This window comes from Triturus cristatus, chromosome 5_2, assembly GCF_964204655.1.
Source record: "Triturus cristatus chromosome 5_2, aTriCri1.1, whole genome shotgun sequence".
Classification (NCBI taxonomy): Eukaryota; Metazoa; Chordata; class Amphibia; order Caudata; family Salamandridae; genus Triturus; species Triturus cristatus.
The window spans coordinates 424209960-424229774 of record NC_140588.1 but is presented as its reverse complement, the minus strand read 5'-3'; the positions used below and the strand labels follow the sequence as shown (position 1 = coordinate 424229774).

The following is a 19815-nucleotide window of genomic DNA, read 5'->3' as shown; positions in this document are numbered from 1 at the left end:
GATGATCACATTGATCTATAATTCCCTTTAGGCCTGACTCGACACGCCTGTTGGCAACACTATGCAAATACTGGGATTCGGTGTTGGCGATCAACATCACTGACAAGCAATGGACACAATGCATAAACTACCCTAAAAATATATCCATGAATGTCAGGCTGAAATACACGCAATTTAACTACCTCCACCCCACGTATATCTAACACCGCATAGATTGGCAAGCATGTACCCTACTTCTGCTGACATTTGCCCCAGATGCCTAGATACGGACGCAGCATTCTCTCATATGGTCTGGTCGTGCCCTCGACTCAGGACCTTCTGGAATGATGTAGCTAGGACATTGACAGACACAGCTGGCATCCTGATAGTAGCCCAGGCCTCACATTTCCTGCTTGGTATAACGAAGCACAATGCCCAACCCAAGAACCTCAATACACTTCTGGACCTGGCACTGGGGTTGGCAAAACGCAAAATAGCCATGGCCTGGAAATCACCGGCAAGCCCCAACTCACACACATGGCCTTTAGACCTTCATAGGGCACTTGTCACAGAACATGAGACCCAGCAGTCTAACACACCACAGATGCCTCCACTGACCAACCCTGTGCAGTGGTGGAGCTAACAAACTACCACAGAATCAAAATTGAATACAATAAACCCAACTGCAAAGTAAAACACATCATTACCCTGCACACTCAGCATGGCATGTCATGACAATGAAGAACACAATGTGAGCCCCTATTCATTGCATATGCGAACCGTGGGTCCTGGTTGATGAAACCACAATCACACAAAGCGCAGAGCTCCCTCCACCAGTACCTGTAAGCATATACCCAGATACTCATATCCAATTACACATACCTGGACACAAAACCTCAGACGCAGGCGAGTACGGACAACTCTGGACAGATATCAGTACTGTTGTCGATGTTAGAAAACTTAGGATTTACGGTATAAAATGTTACTATTGGTTTAAGATCATTGTCTCTGCAATGGCTTGGCACCCCACCAAAGCTGCTCCTGCATCCAATTGTGTGATACTAAGCATACTATTATTGATGGAGTTTATCTGTATAATCTGTTGAAAATCAATAAAGACTATTAAAAAAAAAAAAAGGAGAAATGCATTTACAAACTTGTTAGGCTCAGGCTCAATTATCACCAATTCTCCCCAAGTGTTACACCCCAATCCCTCAAAATGTTCTCCACGGTGACCAGATTTTCCCCATTTTCGTGGGCAGCCTCTACCTGTGTAGATTGATTTTCCCGCCAACATATTGCTGTCCATGTCACGTTTCCAATCGGCTACCCCTAGTGCATTCCGCGCACCCCACGAGTGCTATGTTGCGTTTGGCCCCTTCCAGACCTAAAGATAGCCAGAACTTATTGTATCTGGGCGGGAGGTAATCCCCCAAATGAGAAGTATGCAGTTTTTGACCGTGTCTGGAATCGCCCAGCCCAGGACCTCCCTCATTAGATCCAACCAATAGGGCCATATTTTTGGAAAGGACCACAGAATGTGTAGGAATTTGCCCTGTTCCACACATCCCCGGGGGCAGAGCCATGTGGGGCTCTGCCCATGGCATGTGAAAAAATAGGTTCAATGTAGCTGGATTAGGCGGAATCCCATTTTTATAGTAGCATCCCTAAATGCTTCCGTGGCTTTCTCCCATTCACCATCTGCAAAGTCCTCCACCTCAGTTTCCCATTTGGCCCTCAGGGTATTTAGAATATCTGGGGAGTTGTTAATTAGTTTCTTACAGATAAGTGAAATGGCCCCTTTAGGTAGTGATTCTGTCAGGATGCGGTCCACTAAGGGCGAAGAATCTTCAACAGGGTGTTTTTGAGAATGTGTGCCAATAAGTTGGATGTACTTAAATGACTTTGTAGCTGTTAGCTCATATTGTGCTTGCATTTCGGTCAGGCTGAACAAGGAACTTCCCTTCCATATGTCTCCCAGCGTGGATATACCAATGAGGTTACACGTCATAAATCCTCGTAATTTCCCACCTACTTTAGCATGTCACTACACCATGGGGGGTCGTTTCTGTCGGTTTTCCCTTCCACCCCAAAAAGACAGTTGCTGCCCTCCAGGTTCGCACCACTGTTAGTGTCTGTGGTAGGAGTGGGTTTGAGGTGGCAGATCTGTAAACCACATGCGGCGAACGCCCAATCGTTAACCATTGCTATCTGAGTGGCCCAGTAGTGCTTTCTAATGTCAGGCAGGTCAATCCCCATCATATACTCCACGCATGAGTTTTTGATGGGCTATGCAGGGTGGGCCGGTATCCCAGAGGAGAATACGGAGTAAGGTCTCTGTCTTTTTGAAGAAGTTCTCGGGCACACGGAATGGAGTGTTCTGCAGTGCAGAAATCATTCTGGGTAACTTTATCATTTTGAACATTGCCGCCCTGCCCAGCAGGGAGAGCGGCAATGTCCTCCAATGCTGCACATCTTCTGCAAAATGATCTAATATAGGGACCAGGTGTTTTTGGTAAAAGAGATGCAGGTCTGTTGTAATGTAGATCCCCAGATATTTAAAGCCCACTTTGGGCATGGGCATAAGGGTGTCTCTGCACAGGGTAGGTGTTGAGCCCGTAATCTTATGCATGAGAGACATGTCCCAATTAAGAGTGTTGCTCGAAGATTCTGAGGATCTGGATCATTCTGGATATCATCAGGGAGGGATCAGGGACATAGAATAAGATATTGTCTGCATATAGAGAAATACGCTCTTCCCAGGTCTCCCCCCAGTGTATAACTCACACAAGGGTTTCTTGTCTGACCCAGTACACCAAGAGCAAACCAGGCAGCCCTGTCTCATCCCCCTGCACAAGATAAATGTATGGGACAATGTATCAATCAACTTAATCTGAGCCATGGGGTCACTATAAAGAAAACTTATCCAGCCTAGGAACTTAGGTCCAAATCCAAGCCTCTCTAACACATCAAACTTATAGTTCCACTCCACGGTGTCGAAGGCCTATGAGGCATGCATGGACAACACCATTGTGGATACTGTCTCGTCCCTCGACTCGGCCAGCACCCAAAGAGTCATCGGAGGTTAAGTCTCGTCCCCCTGTTTGACATGAGGCCCAATTGGTCTGGAAGTACAAGGGTTATCACTTGACAGAGTCAATTGGCTAGCAGTTTTGCTAGAGTTTTTATGTCCACGTTGAGGAGGGATATTGGCCAGTAAGAGCTGCACCGGTCCAGGGGTTTTGCTGCCTTGTGGATTACATGACCGTGGCTTGCCTTTGGTCCTCTGGGAGTTGAGCCATGAATTTGGCTTCCAACCACATCTTTAGTAAGTGGGGTTCTAGTTGGTTGGCTAGGTGCTTGCAAAGCTCGATGGTAAGACCATTAGGTCCAAAGGTTTTTCCAGAGTTGAGGGAGCTTAGTGCTAGGCAAATTTCACTTGGATTTATGATGGAATCGAGGAGCTGTCTATATTCCTCTATGAGTTGAGGGTGTGTTGTATCGTCTAGGAAGGCTTTAATGTCAGATGGTGTACAGTGTGTCTCCACTGAGTAGAAGTTTTCATAGTATTCCGCAAACTCTTCAGCAATTCCTTCTAGGTCATACCTTGTCTCTACCCCTTTGGAGGTGAGTTTTTTTGTACCCAACTACAGGCTTGATCTAATTTTTCCAACCAAGCCAGCAGCTTGCAGGCTTCGTTGCACACATCATAGATATGCCTCTGAGTCAGTATGTGGCATGCCTCTGCGTTGTCTTTAGCCAATGTACTCCTTCTGCTTGAGTCTAAGGGAGTGTGTCTTTTCCTCAGCCTCCCCCTCTTCTACCTCTGCCTCACAGGTCGAAATCTCTGTTTCTAGGGTCTGAGTTTCTCTTTCTTTGCTTTTTTTCTCACAGCAAACAGGTAGTATGCCTGGCCCCGGATCGCTGTTTTGTTTGCCTCCCAGAGTGTAAGTGTGAGCTAACTGATCCCTCACTGGTCTCACAATACGACATAGCTGCCTGTTCGAATTTCTTAATCAATTTTTTGTCCATGAGGTGCCAGGCACTAATGGCTTCTGGTCCCTTAGGTCTGTTTTAATATCCCAATATTTCCAGCCAGACTGGGGAGTGGTCTGATATTCCCCGAGTTAAGTGGTGGATGGTGGCGACCCTGGGACTGTTGGTGGCTTGAGTGAATATTTACTGTAATATGGAGAAGCTGTAGTGTGCGCCAGGTAGGAAGGTGTACTGGCGTTCCTCCAGATGATGGAGATGGCAAATATCTGCTAGTCCCAGCGCCGTAACAAAGAAGGCTAGAGAAGGGTCCCAATGGGTGGACTGAGCCTGAGAATGTTTGTTTATGACAGGACTGCATTGAAATCTCTGCCCAGGAGCAAGATGCCATCATTTGGAGTAAGAGATCACCCAACACGGAAGCGTGAGCCGCTGGTGTCTGGGTGGAATGTATATCGAGCACAGATGAATGGGGAGCCCCTCCATGTTCCAGGGGACCGGCCTACGTTTTGTATTATCACTAGCATTGATCCCAAAATGGTGTTGTGGTGTTAGTGGCTTAAGAACACAAAATTGCCACTAACCTCGGAAGGAAGCCGTCGGGAGCGATGGAGCGTGGCTTATCCCCCCTCGACCCTGAGGCGCAGACCCTCACAGAGCAATAACCACACTGCTGCGTGGGAAAGCCCCCCGGGGAAAAGGGAAGTGGAGAAAATATTAAAATGCTGCTGGGCGGTGAGGTATCTCTGGTCCTGAGTCTACGATGGGATCTGTGGCCCGGCAGAGGAACCTCCCAGGGAAGAACTACAGAGGGGAGACAAGCGAGAGAGAGGTGAATACGCGCTTCCCACCCCCTCTCTACTCAAGTTCTCAAGGTTACGTTTCTTACCCCAACAACAAACGATACTTACTAGAAACAGTAGCAGCAAACTAAGGCACTTCGGTAAAGTCAAACAAAAGGGTACTTCAATGATGGCGCAAGGGTTGAGCGCGAGAATGCACTTTAGAAATTGGCAGAAAATAGAGGCAGTCAATCTCCCCCACACTGTGACGTCACAGTTAGGGTTGATTATACCTCTTCAGGGCGCACAGAGCTGTTAACGGGTACAAGGACTTGGTAATACATGGGGCAGCACGCTTCCGGGCATAGGTGAGCATCTCAAGTGCATGGAGTCTTTGAGGAGCGAAGCGAACGGGGTGAAGCAAGTCAGCGCTTGTCCGTGTACTAACTAGTGTTCTAGCGCAGGCCAAAGTGAACAGGGGTGAAGCAATCCAACGCTTGTCCGTGCACCAACCAGAGTTCTAGCGTATGGCAAAGCGAACAGGGGTGAATCAGGGAATCGCTTGGTAGTGCACTACTCACAAATCTTAATCCGGAGGGGAGTCTCGGCGTGGACGCGTCGGAGGTTGCTTACTTCCTGGTCTCTATGCAGCGATGTCTCCGTCCACAACGGTGCGGTTTGCGTTCCGTGGTTGGTCGCTACAGGTCTTCCGATCTAGGCTTCGTTGTATGCGCGGGGAATACCATCCGCTACAAGTGCGTGCAAAAAAGGATTGTCAAGCCCTGTTCCCTGGAAAAGGGAAGGGCTTTATCGTAGTCCGGCGGAACAGCCGGGAACTACTTCCGGGTCGTCGTTTGTGGGCATGCTGGGATTTGTAGTGCCCGGTGCTTGTGAATACTACGGCCTCCCCTTACGCGCCCTGCATACCGGACCGCGCGCTGAATCCGAGAAGCGCCGGGGGGATGATGTATGGTGCGCGCCTCGCCCTGGCCTTATACTGCGTAAACCGCGACAAATGGACACTGAGATGTTTGCAGGAACCCTGCATTCACGCTACCTCAGAGAAGATGCTTTGGAGCTTAATGGCAAATATTATTGTTTTTGAGCCACTCAGTTGCCCAGGCTGACTCCAACAAGCACCTGAGGATTACGTGGAAGCATGCTGGGCTACAAAGAAGGAATAGGTAGGCTTCAGGATACAATTGGAGATGAGGGCGAACGTAGTGCCCTACTGCGAGATATGAGGTCCTCAGTGGGAAGTGTAGCTGTTATGAAGGAGAAATGGGGAAAGCATGGTGGATTGAAGGGAAGAAATAATTATAGCAAGAAAAGGCAGTATCCGAGGGCCAGCCCATCAGGGGTACTCATCTAATTTCTTCTTGTCTCAGAAGCCCACAAATTCAACAGTAGCATAGTGATGCTACAGATCCTGAGACCAATGCTGTGCCCACGGTTGAGGGAGAGTCTCACCTGCGGATAGTGGTGGTGTTGGGATTCATTATAACCAAACAAGACAAGTTTCAGGATCACCAGGATCAAAACTGTACGCTATGTGATATGCTCCAAAGGGAAAGCAAACTGGCTCCTCAACTCGACTCCATTGTTATGCTGCCTATAACCTAGTACATACCCTCTGACAGTCTTACAGGGCAATTACTCATAATCACAGTTGGAGCTATAGAACAATGAGTTAGTGTATTTCTCAGCTAACATCATTAGGCATACCATACAGAAAGTTAAAAAACTTGGAAAGACCCTCGCCCTTTCACCAATATGACATGTTTTCCTTTTACGTGTCAAATTGATCATATGCATTCTTCTCGACTTGGTGTGGTGTAACACTGTTGTGTTGTCTTGGGGGGCACATCATAGGCCAAGATTTTGTGTCCCTACGTAATCCTGACAGTGCGGGTAATGTCAGTTGCTTCCTCTTTGGAATTATAGGGTCTAGGGACCAGTGACTATCACCCGAAGGTTTTAACTACTGAAGCCAGCTGAAGTTTCCACATGAAATACTGTTTGCAAAATGGGGAATAACAGGGCAATCAGGATCGAAGGATCAAATCGCCAGGTAATTCATTATTTCATAGGGCAGCCTCAGTGTCTGACATGTAATAAATGGTAACTCTGCTCCCACGCCAATTTACAGATGCCCCGTAATAGATATCCCCAGGATACCAGACACTACAAAAGGGCACTCGTAACGAGTCTCGTAGCGTTTTCCTTGCAGTGTTTATGTGAGGAAATTCCCTTATGTGAGCCTACTTAGAAATGGAATTCAGTTTCCTCAAGTGTTTGTAATTACTCTATTTGGCAATTCATGTACAGCCTTGGCATTATCAAAAGCAGCAAAAAAGCAGCGATGTGGCACTCAAAGAGAGCTGATGGAAACATATGGGCCTTAATCTGTAGACAGGAAATGTGTGGGAGTCATGTTGAGTGATAGGGACACTGGTACAGACAGTAAAGTGTATTTGCCTTGCAATGTATTTTCCTACTTATAATAGTAAGCAAATTCTTTTTTTAAATGCCTATAATTAGAAATTATTAGATAAAATGCAGGGAACATGAACAATATATACATACTACACAGCAAAGTACATCAAATGCATACTAGTTGCAGTAGAAGATTAGAGAACATAGAGTGAGAAACTGTCTCCTTTGGTGACAGATGCTGGAGGACGGAGATCATATTTTACAAGGAGGCCTGATCATGACGGATCAAATGGGTTTTATGCACCACAGAGCCACGAGACACACCCTCTGACTTTTGATCGGACGCTTTACTCGTGGTGGCACGGTGGGAGAAACTGTTGCGATCCTTTCTTTAGATGCAGAGAAGGCATTCGAATAGCTCGCATGGCTTTGTCTAGGAATCTTGCTGGAGAAGATAAGATTTGACCTGGAATTTGGGGCCTGGGTAAATCTGCTATACGCCAGTCCAGTGGCCAGGGTGACAGTAAATGGCATGGCCTCAGCAGAATTTGGTCTACATAGGGGAATGAGACAGAGCTGCCCACTGTCACAACTGCTGTTCTCATTGGCAGTTGAGCCGCTAATGTGCTGGGTGCACTGCGATGTCCGGTTCAGGGGTCTCAAATGGGACTCGAATAGGAGGACACGATTTCCCTATATGCAATATACTTAGTAGACCCGGGGGAACTCAATCAAACATTTGCTAGAGATCCTGAACACCTTTGGGGAATTTTCGGGCATCCCTATAAATCAATTGCATATTTGATCACACCATGGTGCCCCCTGACCGACTGGGAAATCTCCTGGCAGTAGTCCCCACAGGGCTTCCAATATCTGGAGATCCACAAAACATAGAATGAGGAGGACTTCTTCTGTGCCAATCTAAGAAGAGCATTGGAGTAGTATAAAAAAGATGTCAGACACTGGAAGGGCAGCCCTGTATCAAATGATCGCACTGTCAAATGTACCCACCTACAGCTATTTTATTGGGCAACCCAGCTTGTGATAGTGAATGACTGAGCCTTCAACCCCCTGCAAGACCCACTATTTATGGCCGATAGAAAGGCCATTGTGCACAGGGAGTACACAGGAAAGTTCTACAGGGAAGTAGGGGACTTCCGCTGCCTACTCCAATGGCAATGGTAATAAAGGTATGGAATAATGCCACTGGGAAGTTAGGGGAGGCAAGATGACACTGGAGATGCCACCCTGGGTTTCCGAGATCCTGGCAGATTTCAGACTGCTTGAAGGGGTCAGGCAATGGGACCTGAAAGGGATATCCACATTGGGAGACATCTGGGAGGAGGGGGAGCTGATCCCCTTAGCTAAGATCCAGAGAGAATATGATCTCGAAGACAGTCAAAGACTCAGGTACTTGCAGGTCCACCACGCTCTGGCCAAGTATGAAGACAGGCTCCAGGAGGTGGAAGAGAAAACTCTGCTGGAGCTAAGGGTATTGAAGGACCCTCAACGCAGGCATGCACTATCTCAGATCCATAAGACTCTTACTGCACGATACCATGCCAAGTTCACAAGACTTAGGATGCGATGAGAGGAGTGACCGTCAGAATAGGGTTCCGCCTGGTGCATTTAAAGATAGTACATTGGGCCTATTACACAAAAAAACATGCAATTTAAACAAGCATAGGCATAGCTAATAAATCTCGCCTTGGGCCCCCATAAGAGTTTAGTCATGCAGCATATAGCCCAAAAATAATAATTTTAAAATAAGAGCGTGGGTGGGACTAGGGGGCAGCAACTGGAGTGAGAAGTGATCAGCAGCGGGAGGCTGAGAGAGGGCATCCAGGGGAAGAGGGTGGGAGCATCATGCACAAGTGACAGCGTGCACAGGTGAATAACAGGCTTACTACATTCAGTGGTGACAGAAGACTCACTACACGCAGTGTGTACCGCTGAAAGCGAGAGTAGCACAGCCCGTACAGGTAATTTACATCCATTAATTGAATACCAGGTGGTAGTGCACGCATCCACTGTTCTTTACCACAGTCCTGAAGAAGTGCCTATTGACCCGCTAGGGGCAAGTATAGGCACAAAACATGTTGACCTTACACACTTAGACTGGCCCTTAGGAACATTATCATCCTCACAGGGGCCCACTCTTGTTTTTATCTAGGCTAGAGCTACCTTTTCATTAAAACTTGACTGTAGAGGACTGCTCTATACCTATTTTATTTTATCTCACTGTGCACTACCCTGCCCCCACACCCGCATGCACCCAACGGCTTCCTCTACAAAAATTCCCAGACAAAGAGCCCCGATTTCTGGAGCCCGTCAGGCATTGCAGCGCCGTCCTGACGAAGGGCAGAGCCCTATGATGAAGCATGACACCTCTTGGGGTGTGTGAGGGCATCACGAAGAAAGACCTGTCTTTCCCATTCACCCCCTTTTCCTTCCACAACCCCCATCACATAGGAACTGCACTCCTTCTTTAAACACTATTTTAGTTTAAGGAACACAGCACAGAAACATTTCCCTTCCAAGAATCTGCCCGCACTGTTTTATTAAAGCGCCTAGAAACGAATACAAAACTTTCTGAAGCTAGCGCGCCCTCAGAGGCGCTGGCTCCAAGTGCTCACCCCAGCAGTACATGGCGGGAGGAGGGCTGCTGGCGGTCCGGTCCTGTCTCCGGGTGGGGAAAGATTCCGAAATCTGGGCTGCAGGTAGCCAGGGAAAGCCTGTGTTTGCGTCAGGAGCTAAGACAGCACATCTGCAACCGGAGGCTGTATTCAAGTGTGCATTCACCATCAACATTTAAAACAACGCCCTTCTCCTTCCTGAATTGGGGGGAGGGGCAGGGTGTTTGGATATCTCATTCCAGTCACACACATTGGAAAAAGCGCACAACACCAGTACTTTAAAATATAAAATAAAAAAGCTGATCCTCACGCACAGATAGCTTATCGGCAAGAGCTGCCCCCGAGAGTCGCATTGCCTGTTAACTGCGACGAACAACAAGCAAAAGAGAAAGCATGTCATTTTAGACGCAGCTGCTATTGTTTAAGTGGCGGCGTGCAGCACTGCTGAAAGGATCATCTGCTAGCCTGCGAGTGGTGCGTGAGAGCGCTATAAGGAATGCAGCTGCCACCCTGCCGCCGCTGCTCACTCCCGCAAGCAAAACGCTGTGGGAGGGACCCTTTGCTAAAGAGGTGGGACATGCGCCCACCTTTAGCCATTTGCAGGCTACAAAAAACTGAACTGGGGTGGCGGAGTGAGCTAAAGAATGATGATGGAATAAACCCAGATCAGTTGACTGGGGGTGAGTGCTTGCAATGTTCAACACTCCGTCCATCGTCCCCTTTGGTTTTGCTTTGTTCGCCCTAAGTTGGCAGGGTATGCCCAGACGTGTGTCTCTTGCTCACTTTGCCACTGGATTCAAGCTAGCCTGGCTAATGACGGCTGATTAGCCAGAAACTGGTCCCAGGATGCTTGTTTCTGGTCCAGGGAAGACATGGCTTGGCAGTTCGGGCTGGACTGTTCCCATGAGGCACAGGGTCAGACTGATTTGCATACGGCCATGTCTGAACTGGGGTGACGGAGTGAGCTAAATAATGATGATGGATTAAAGCCAGATCAGTTGACTGGGGGTGAGTGCTTGCAATGTTCAACACTCCGTCCATCGTCCACTTTGGTTTTGCTATGAAAAAAAAATGACACAGGCAACAGCCAACCTAATGCGTGGGGGAAGTCCTAGCCGCCGCATGGAGAAGTTTGGAGTGCTCACAGTAAGCCTCCCATAGAGCAGTGCATGCGCGCTGCGCTAGGCTCGACCTAAAGAGGGAAGAGCAGACAATGATTTATGTTAAAGAGGGAGTGGGAGGAAAGACAAATTGCGTCACACTCTTTGGAACTTTCCATCGCTATAGAGAGTTGAGGACAAGATGGGGGTGGTGACAGAGGGAGAACTACACCTAACTCCAGCATTAGTGCTCCTGGGAATGTGGGGAGATCAAATACACACTGCTATGGGGAACATCACCTTGGCAGTGGCAGAAAGGGACATAGTGTGGTTTTGGGAGGGGGCAGGAACAATACTAAGGATAGTACACAGGAAAAGGAAAATGGATTAGTGCATGCAAGCTAAAGAGACGATTTACGAGGCAAGGAGATGCCCAAGAAAATTTAGAAAACTCAGGGTCAAGTGCAAGAGGGGTGGAGGAGATGAAAACCTGACCAGGGAGGCAGCTTGTAAAAGAGCGACCCTGCGTCTCAAGGCCTATACGCCACAGTCTGCTGTGCGAGTGGTGGGTGTTGGGGTGGAAAAAAACGAAATAATTGTAAATCTGCATTTTTTGTTATGGTCTGGTGTTGATTTAATAAAATGGTTAAAAAAAATATATCTTCCAAGGAGGCTGGAGGAAGGTGGTGATCCTGCATTAAGAATATTTTGACTTCTAACTCACAGACGCACCTGGTTGTCAATCATCAGCCTATTTTAACTTCCTATCACAAAGCAATCTGAATTTTGGATTTTGTGACACCCTTCAGTTTGTCTAGCATATATACAAACACACATTACTCGTCCAGCTCCTTTACCACATTCACCTTGGGGTGCATATTTATCTTTGCACAATACTGTGTGTGGGAACTTTTGTTCTAGCACTACTCATTGTGGACACTAGCTGCGAATGGTAATACTGTTACTATATATGTTAGGTTATGAAGGCATTTATTACAGCTGCAAAAAATAGAGAAATATTCACTTCCATACCCTCATATCCTGTGATTTACTCAGTATTAAAGGCCATGTCATGTCTCAGGGGAAATGTTGTGTAATTTCACTCCTGTGATGTAACCAGAGGGTTTACAGATCAAATGATGCCACTTCTACGCCTAGTATTATTTTGGTTACTTAACGTGACAATAATTGCGTGCAACTAAATTAAGTTTTAGAAAACAACAGTTATACAAGGGGAAAATGTTAGGAAATCTGTCCCAAACGATTGCAACAATTAACAAAGGACAGCAAAATTACTAGATTCTATTTCATGATTGAGTATTTCTGTGCGGTACTGTTATTCACAAACATTATACAATACGCCCACAAATCGCCAGCTGGTATTTCTAATTAGATCCCGCCTCAATTAGAACAGCGCTTTTTCTTCTCCATATGTATGTGAAGTTGAAATATATTTAATAGGGCACATGTCAGATCTAGATGGGGCTAATGTAATTCATTACCTATGCGTTGAAAATACACATGCAACAAAGTAGCTTGAATTTGATCTTGTTAAAACTTACATTTCTGCTGCGCTGTGGTCCAGTGAGTTCCCTTCTGATTGATTTTCAGTCAGAGACGAGTCAACCTCTTGGACCTGAGTGAGTTCTTCATCTGTGATGATATCAAACACTACGTCATCTAGTGGTTTTGCATCTTCATCTGTAACTAACATAAAATCATATGTGATAAGGTGGGTGCCATTCTTACATGTAGCATGCGACTGAGTAGGTATGGAATAGTGGTGAAGGGCGAACATACCACCTAAGAACCTACAGCTGCTTTGTACATACCGAGTACCAACCTGATTATCCTAAGGTTTTAGAATTCCTAGAAGTGGGTACGTGAAAAGTGTGATTTCTTTACTATGAGATTAGATTAACACTTGTCACTGTGAAAAACAAATGTTTCTTAACTTAGATAACGTTGGTTCAAATAGATGCTGTGATTAATTCATACTCTGACAGCACAAAGAAGTGCTATAAATGGCCACTTGTATGAGATTTCATAGAAAAAAGATTTCATTGAATACCATTACTGAGAAACCATTTGTCCTAAACTGTTAATGGAAATTTGCAGGATGGATGGAATTTACCATTCCATAAAAAGCAATTCATAGAATATCTTTTTCTTTAAAATCGGCTTGTACATGGCTATTTTTTTTAATGTGTGAATTCAATGGTTCAAAGTCTACTTACATTTATTTCAGTGCTTTATTTCAGGGGACTTTACATCACATTTATATCGTTTACATTGTCAAACAATTACTTTGGATACTTTTTATTCGCAGACCTCTTGCCACCCCTGAACACCAGCAATCCCTGACCCCATCACAACCTGTTAACACCTGCATCCTTGCCCCTAAAAAACCGTCACCCTGCCAAAACTACACTCATCCCTGACCTCTAAACCCCACCCTTTCCTGACCTTAAATGCCTGTTCTACCCCTAAAGTCCACTCGCCCCTGAAACCTAAAATTTTTTGGCACACCTAAACTACACTCATACCTGAGCACTAAACTCAACCCATCCCTGAACCCTAAAAATCCCCATTCACCCCTAATCTTCACCCATTCCTTAACCCTAAAAACTCCTTTCTATGTCTAAACCTCATCTATAACTGAACCTTTAAAACCCCTCATTAACCCTAAACACAACCAATCCCTGAACCCTAAAAAAAACTCCTCACCAGCCCTAAACTTCACACATCCCTGACCCCCTAAAACACCTCACCACCCCTAAACACCACCCATCTCAGACCCTAAAAATCTTTCATCATCCCTAAACTTTACCCATTCCCGATCCCTAAATCTAAATCTAAACTAAACTCTGAACCCTTAAAACCCTGCACCATCCTAACTGTCATTGATTCCTGAACCCTAAAAACCCTTTACCACCCCTAAACTCTACCCTTCACCTAACTTTAAAAACCCTTCACAGCCCTAAACTCTGCTCATCCGTGAACACTTACAACCTCTCAACACTGCTACACCCCATCCATCCCTAAATCCTAAAAAACTCTCACCACTGCTAAAATTCCACTCCTCCGTGAACCCTCCTCATCACCCCTAAACTCCACCCATTAATCATCAGTAAAAAAAACACCACTGTTAAACTCCACCCATCCCTGAACCCTAAAACCCCTTTCTGCACCACAACGTACCCATACTTGGCCCCTAAACACCCTCATCATCCTTAAACATCACCCATCCCTGAACCCAAAAAACCCTCACTACTCCTAAACTCCTCCCTAATTTTAATGAACATTTGGATTTTTCCTTAAAATGATCTTTCCTTTAATATGTTTCCTTTAATTTTCAGTTTTGTTGTATTTACTTAGAAATGATTTCTATGATGTGATTTCCCCCACTTCACGTACATCATAAATGGCCAAGTGTGTCTAAAGGTACTGCGCAGCACCAGTTGGATGTGGTGGCACACTAGGGTACAAGCAACGTGACCACATCAGTGCCTCAGGGGAAATTAGGGCAGTCCTAGATGACTGAGAAGAAGGAGGAACGTGGCTGATTAACAATCTGGGGTGTAAACACAATACCTCATTTAACACTTAATAGAGGAACCCTGAGAACAAGGCCCCCCACTAACTCAAAATGAACTTGTATCATTTAGCTGTGTTATATCACAATGGTTCCAGTGGGACTCCTTAAACGAAGGTTCACAATTCAGTAGGAAAATGTTATCTGCATGACAAATGATGTCTAGAAGCAGTCAATCTTTCAATTTTGAGACATCATATTTAATTTCACCAAAATATTCGGAGTACAAGAAGTAGTGCTCCTGTGGCACATTTTACGTGCCTTGTAAATTGGCTCAAAACCTTTAAAATAGAAATATTCAGGAAATACTCAGGGAATATCATTGACAATTATTAACCCCTTCAGCGCGGCGCAGATTACCGCGCCGTGCTGAAGATTCCGTGCGCGGGCGGGGCCGTGATAGAGCGGTTCCGTCATGCGCGCAGCGCGACCGACGCGCATGACGGAACCGCTCCGTCACACGCATCGAAGGGGTTAAAAACCAAAAAAACAGTGTCTTCCTTGCACTTTTACAAATAGACAGCTTGACGTTATGGGGCCAATTCACTAGGCCTGGGCAGTAAATTCCGTTCCGTTCGCGGAATTTGTGGAATTTGGGTAATTTCGCGTTCTGCGGAGAACGCGAAATTGCCCAAAATTCCGCTTTCCGCGACTTCGCGAAATTTTTGCTTGTTCGCGTTCTCAAAATGCGTGTTCGCGAGATATTTCTCCCCGAGCACGCAAACAGCGATTGTGAACAGGAAAAATGCATCGCGAACAACCAATTCCGCGTGTTCGCGGAATTTCTGCGTGTTCGCGGAGATTTTTTACCGTTTCGCGGAGATTTGCGTAACGCGATTACGCAAATTCCGCCCACCCCTACAATTCACAAAGGCATGTAAGAGTATGTAAAAGTGTACTCCTGGTAATCCAGGAGTACACTTTTACATCCGTACTCAGAAATCCTTTTATGAACTGCCCTCCAGGTGTCTACTGAATTGCAAGTGATTGGGACAAGGATATTAAAGGAAGCCACACTGAAAAATCAAACCTCTGTCACACTTTGGGTGTTTTCCTTGGTCAAAAAGCATCAGTTGACATTTCAATCCATGCTTTCGTTAATGGAGATGCAGAGAAATTTGAGGGAAGGCCCGAGGAAACCTCATCGTTAGAGAACGAGGATGGTACTGCTCCAAGTGAACGCTTAAGGAACAGAACAAATAATTACAAGAAATAATCAGGATCCAGGCGCCAGTAACTGGATTCACATGTGAAAAACTGGAACTAGGCAGCACAACTATTACTGTCCATCACAACTAAACAATGGTTTCTCTTGTTTTGGTCAAAACTAAATGAAGAATTTTCAAATTGAAGGACTGACTGCTTCTTAACATCAATTGTTGTGAAGACAATATTTTTTTCCTACTGTATTATAATAAGCATTGTCTGATGAAGCCTAAAAAGCCATTATATTGCAACACTGCACCCAAATGTAGCCTTGAGATGTACAAAAATATATATATTTTTTAAAATACTAAAATACTGCACATTAATTAAAAACCTCTTTAACTTTGGAAGGGGAGATACACAAGAAACATTGAATACAATCTTCTAAACCACAGATCTTCCAAATACAAGCTCCACTCTAACTCTAAGAAATAACCGTTTACAAAGAAAATCAAGTGGCTGCCATGCAAATCACCTTTGTGAGAAGGTCCTAAAATGCTGAAGCTATAACTGTGACCCCCGTGGAAAGAGTAATAACACATTTAGATGAAGACTTCTTGGCAGTTACTAAACAATTCTTTACCTAGGTGATGAACTTGGCTGCTTGTCTACGGCCATTCTTTGGAGATTCCATGTAGGAAGTTTATAAATGCCTATCTACACAGGTTTCATGTGTCCTGTTTCTGTAATGACTGACCTCTAGTAGGATATAGATCGTTTAATTATTTTAATGTTTTATAATGCACCCAAATAATCAAAATGATGGCACACAACACCAAGGGCATCAGGATAACTGGATGCTTTAAGTCAATGCTGAATGTCAATGTTTAGTTCGATAGAACTGGTGTGTAAAGAGCCATAAGGTACTCATTAACAAAGTTCTTCAAGAATTGAGAAGTTTCTAATAATATTAGTGACCGTTAAAAATTGACAAGCCTGCATAATTGCCACACATTGTAGAAACCTGTAACACTTGCTAAGAAAGGGAAATAATTCTACAGTTGAAACAGATGACAAATAGGGACGTAAACCTTTCAACTCACACCACTGATAAAACCGGACCCATAACCATCATTAAGTATACGGCAGCTGGATCACTGCCGACTAGCACTGACCATGACATCCACCTTCTCCTAACTAAGGCCTTACAAATCTTAAGCATTCAGTAGCCAAGAATACAGGTTTAGGCTGTTTAGATTCAGTTGCAATACCCTGTCCCCAATTCAGTGAAACCTGTGATGGGGACAAATACTAATTTAATTTATCATTTTATAGCAACCAAAATATAGAATATCATCTTTATGAAAAGGACATTGACATGCTTAAATGCATCTCATCTGGAATATGGTTCACTTGGGCACTTTCTATAAGGATTGCACATATTATATTCCCTTCCTTTCCAATGTCCTATCACTGAGTGGCATTTCACTTTTTTCAAATCAAATCAAATGATCTTTATTCGGGTATTAAAAATATCCATAAAAGATACATATTATAAACAGACCCATTTCCGTGATAAATTTGGACCAATATACACATTACACATAAATACAATAAAAATAAAAACACATCAGTATTAGCAATTTAAGAACGGGACAATTGTGTACATTTTTCAGCTCATTCAACCGTACAAGATTTCCCCGGTAGCGTAGGAGGAGAGACCCTTTAAAATACACTTGTCTTCAAACAGGAATTACGAGCCAACCCTGGGTAAAAATCCTTAAATCCTTCCAACCCTTAATAAGTCCGAGAGGATTAATCCTCTCCTCTAGTATTCCTTAATTTTACCTTAGAAAGTGTACAGTGCTAAATAAGGTAAAAGGATCGGAAGAAAGTTTGAGAAATAGGAGAGCCACTTTCACCTGTCTAATTTTAGATCGTCTTAAAATGTTTTTTAAAAACAGAGACCTTGGGTAAGCATAGAAAGGGCAAATTAGGACGAAGTGAAGGGTATCTTGCGGAGGTCTTAGATCGCAGCCGCAACACCCTTTTATACTTACATTATTTACAAAACTGGCTGGGACTGACAAAATATGGTGCAGAAGATTTAACCTGAATCTGGTCATCAGAAATCTGTCCTGTCTGTTGTACATGTTGGAAAGATAAAATTCCATGCCCGGGCATGATTTTGCAAGCTGATATGATCTTACTGTAATTTTCCGCCCTTCTCTGTCCTCTCTGGCCCTTGCTAAGTACCGCACGAATTCTGCCTTTATAACACCCTTGTCGGTAATAGCTAGTGTGAGAGGTTCATTAAAAAAGTTTGCATGGCCCAGTCTGCTCAAAACGTCCCTTACATATTTGAGCCAGGGTATTCAAGACCCTTTATCCCCCCTCATGCAATCCTCCAGAGTTTGTCTACTTAGGCTTGCCTCTGGATTTGTTCACATTTTTATCCAACAGATAATGGGTTTGAGGCAAGCCCTCTCACTAAGGTAGGTAATACCCAGCTCCTCATGGACAATAAAGGAAGGGATGCATTGGGGCACTTGCAAAAGCCTTCTTAGGAACTTATTTTCCTCCAATTGGATTTTTCCTAAATCTGTGAACCCCCACACCTCACTCCCATACAGAGTCTTTGCACAACATACCGCGCTATATAATTGCACTATTTCACTGGGTGACCAACGGCCAAGTCTACTCGCATAATTCATAATTGAACCCACCGCACTAGGATGTTGGCTACATTAGTGCCTTACTAGTGGTTTAAAATTAAGATCCTTGTCAAATAGGATCCCCAAATAGTTAAAAACTTTTACTTTTTCAAGTTTATGTACTCCTATTGTGAAGCTACAGTTCTTGGAGGGCATTTTGCCTGCTTCCATGACGTATGACTTTGAAAGGTTGGGGACTAAATCTAGGTCCGCCCAGGAATCTAACAAATCCGCTGATAAGAGCCTGCAGTCCCCTTCCCGTGCGCGCCAAGAGGACCGCGTCATCTGCATACAAGAGGACGGGTATACTTCTCCTCCCGATGCAGGGACAATCTACCTCCAAGGCTCCAAGTGTCTTTTCTAGACCATTTATGTAAAGCGTGAACAGAAAAGGCGTGAGGATACATCCTTGCCTCACCCCACCCTGGCACCGGAAGTCTTCCGTGAGGTCCCCCTCATCAGTGAATCTAACCCGTGCCGTTGTGTTTTGATGAAGCTATCGTAAGACATGTATCAGTCCTGGATCCACACCCATGGTTCCCAGGATTTCCCACAGCTTTCTTCTGTTAACACAGTCGAATGCTGCTGAGAGGTCCATGAATGCCAGGTACACAGTGCCATCCCTGGCCTGAGTGTACTTTGCCACCAGGTGATAGAGATTGAGACATTGGTCTGTCGTAGAGCGCCCATTACGGAACCCGTACTGTACGTCTGTAATTATGTCATTTTCGTCAGCCCAGACCATTAAGCGGTTTAAGATGACTCTCCCCAAGACTTTCGCTGTAACATCTATGAGGGCTATTGGACGATAGCATTGCGGGCCATTCCTATTTCCCTTTTTAAAAATTGGCACAATGACGGCCGTGGACCAAGATCTAGGCATACCTACTTCAAAGGCTGTATTAAATACCCTGGTCAGTATGGGAGCCCAGAGATCAACCTGGGTTTTAAATAGATCAGGGGGAATCCCATCAGGCCCTCTATTCCTGATTTGACCTCGGCTACCGTAATGTACATCCGAGCACAAACAGGGAGTCCTATGATTAGAATTGGTTGCTCCTCTGATTCACCCCGATAATATAAACTAGTAAAGTGCGCCACCCATGCTTCTGGCAAAATATGGGACGCCACTTGCGGTTTATTTGGGGGTTGAAAACACGGGTCATTTATTACCCTCCAGAAGCTATTCATATCCCGACGCTCCGCAGCCTCTCTCAGTGACTCCCAAGCCTGGGATTGTAGGGAAATTTTCCGCAGTTTGATGGCCGTTTTATACCGCGTCCTACAAGCAACGATCTTGCCTCTTTCCTTTGGAACTGTTTTGAGTGCCAGCTTCAGGTCCCTGTGGGCCCTTGAGCAATCCTTGTCGAACCATCTGGGGCAAAAATCAACCTGCGTCTTTGTTTTACTCCTCAGGAGACTATCTATGTGCTG

The 19815-nt window shown here is 45.1% G+C and overlaps 1 protein-coding gene across 3 annotated transcripts in view; it reads right to left on the bottom strand.

Moving 5' to 3' along the window:
- Positions 1-19815, bottom strand: part of FYCO1 (FYVE and coiled-coil domain autophagy adaptor 1) — a 785579-nt gene that overhangs the window by 186224 nt on the left and 579540 nt on the right. The window contains exon 14 of one of the 3 annotated variants that reach the window (XM_085607344.1): positions 12489-12633. In XM_085607344.1, coding sequence (XP_085463470.1) covers positions 12489-12633 — 145 coding nt within the window. The remainder of the gene's footprint in view (positions 1-12488; positions 12634-19815) is intronic. The other 2 variants (XM_085607346.1, XM_085607347.1) reach the window with 2 other exon arrangements.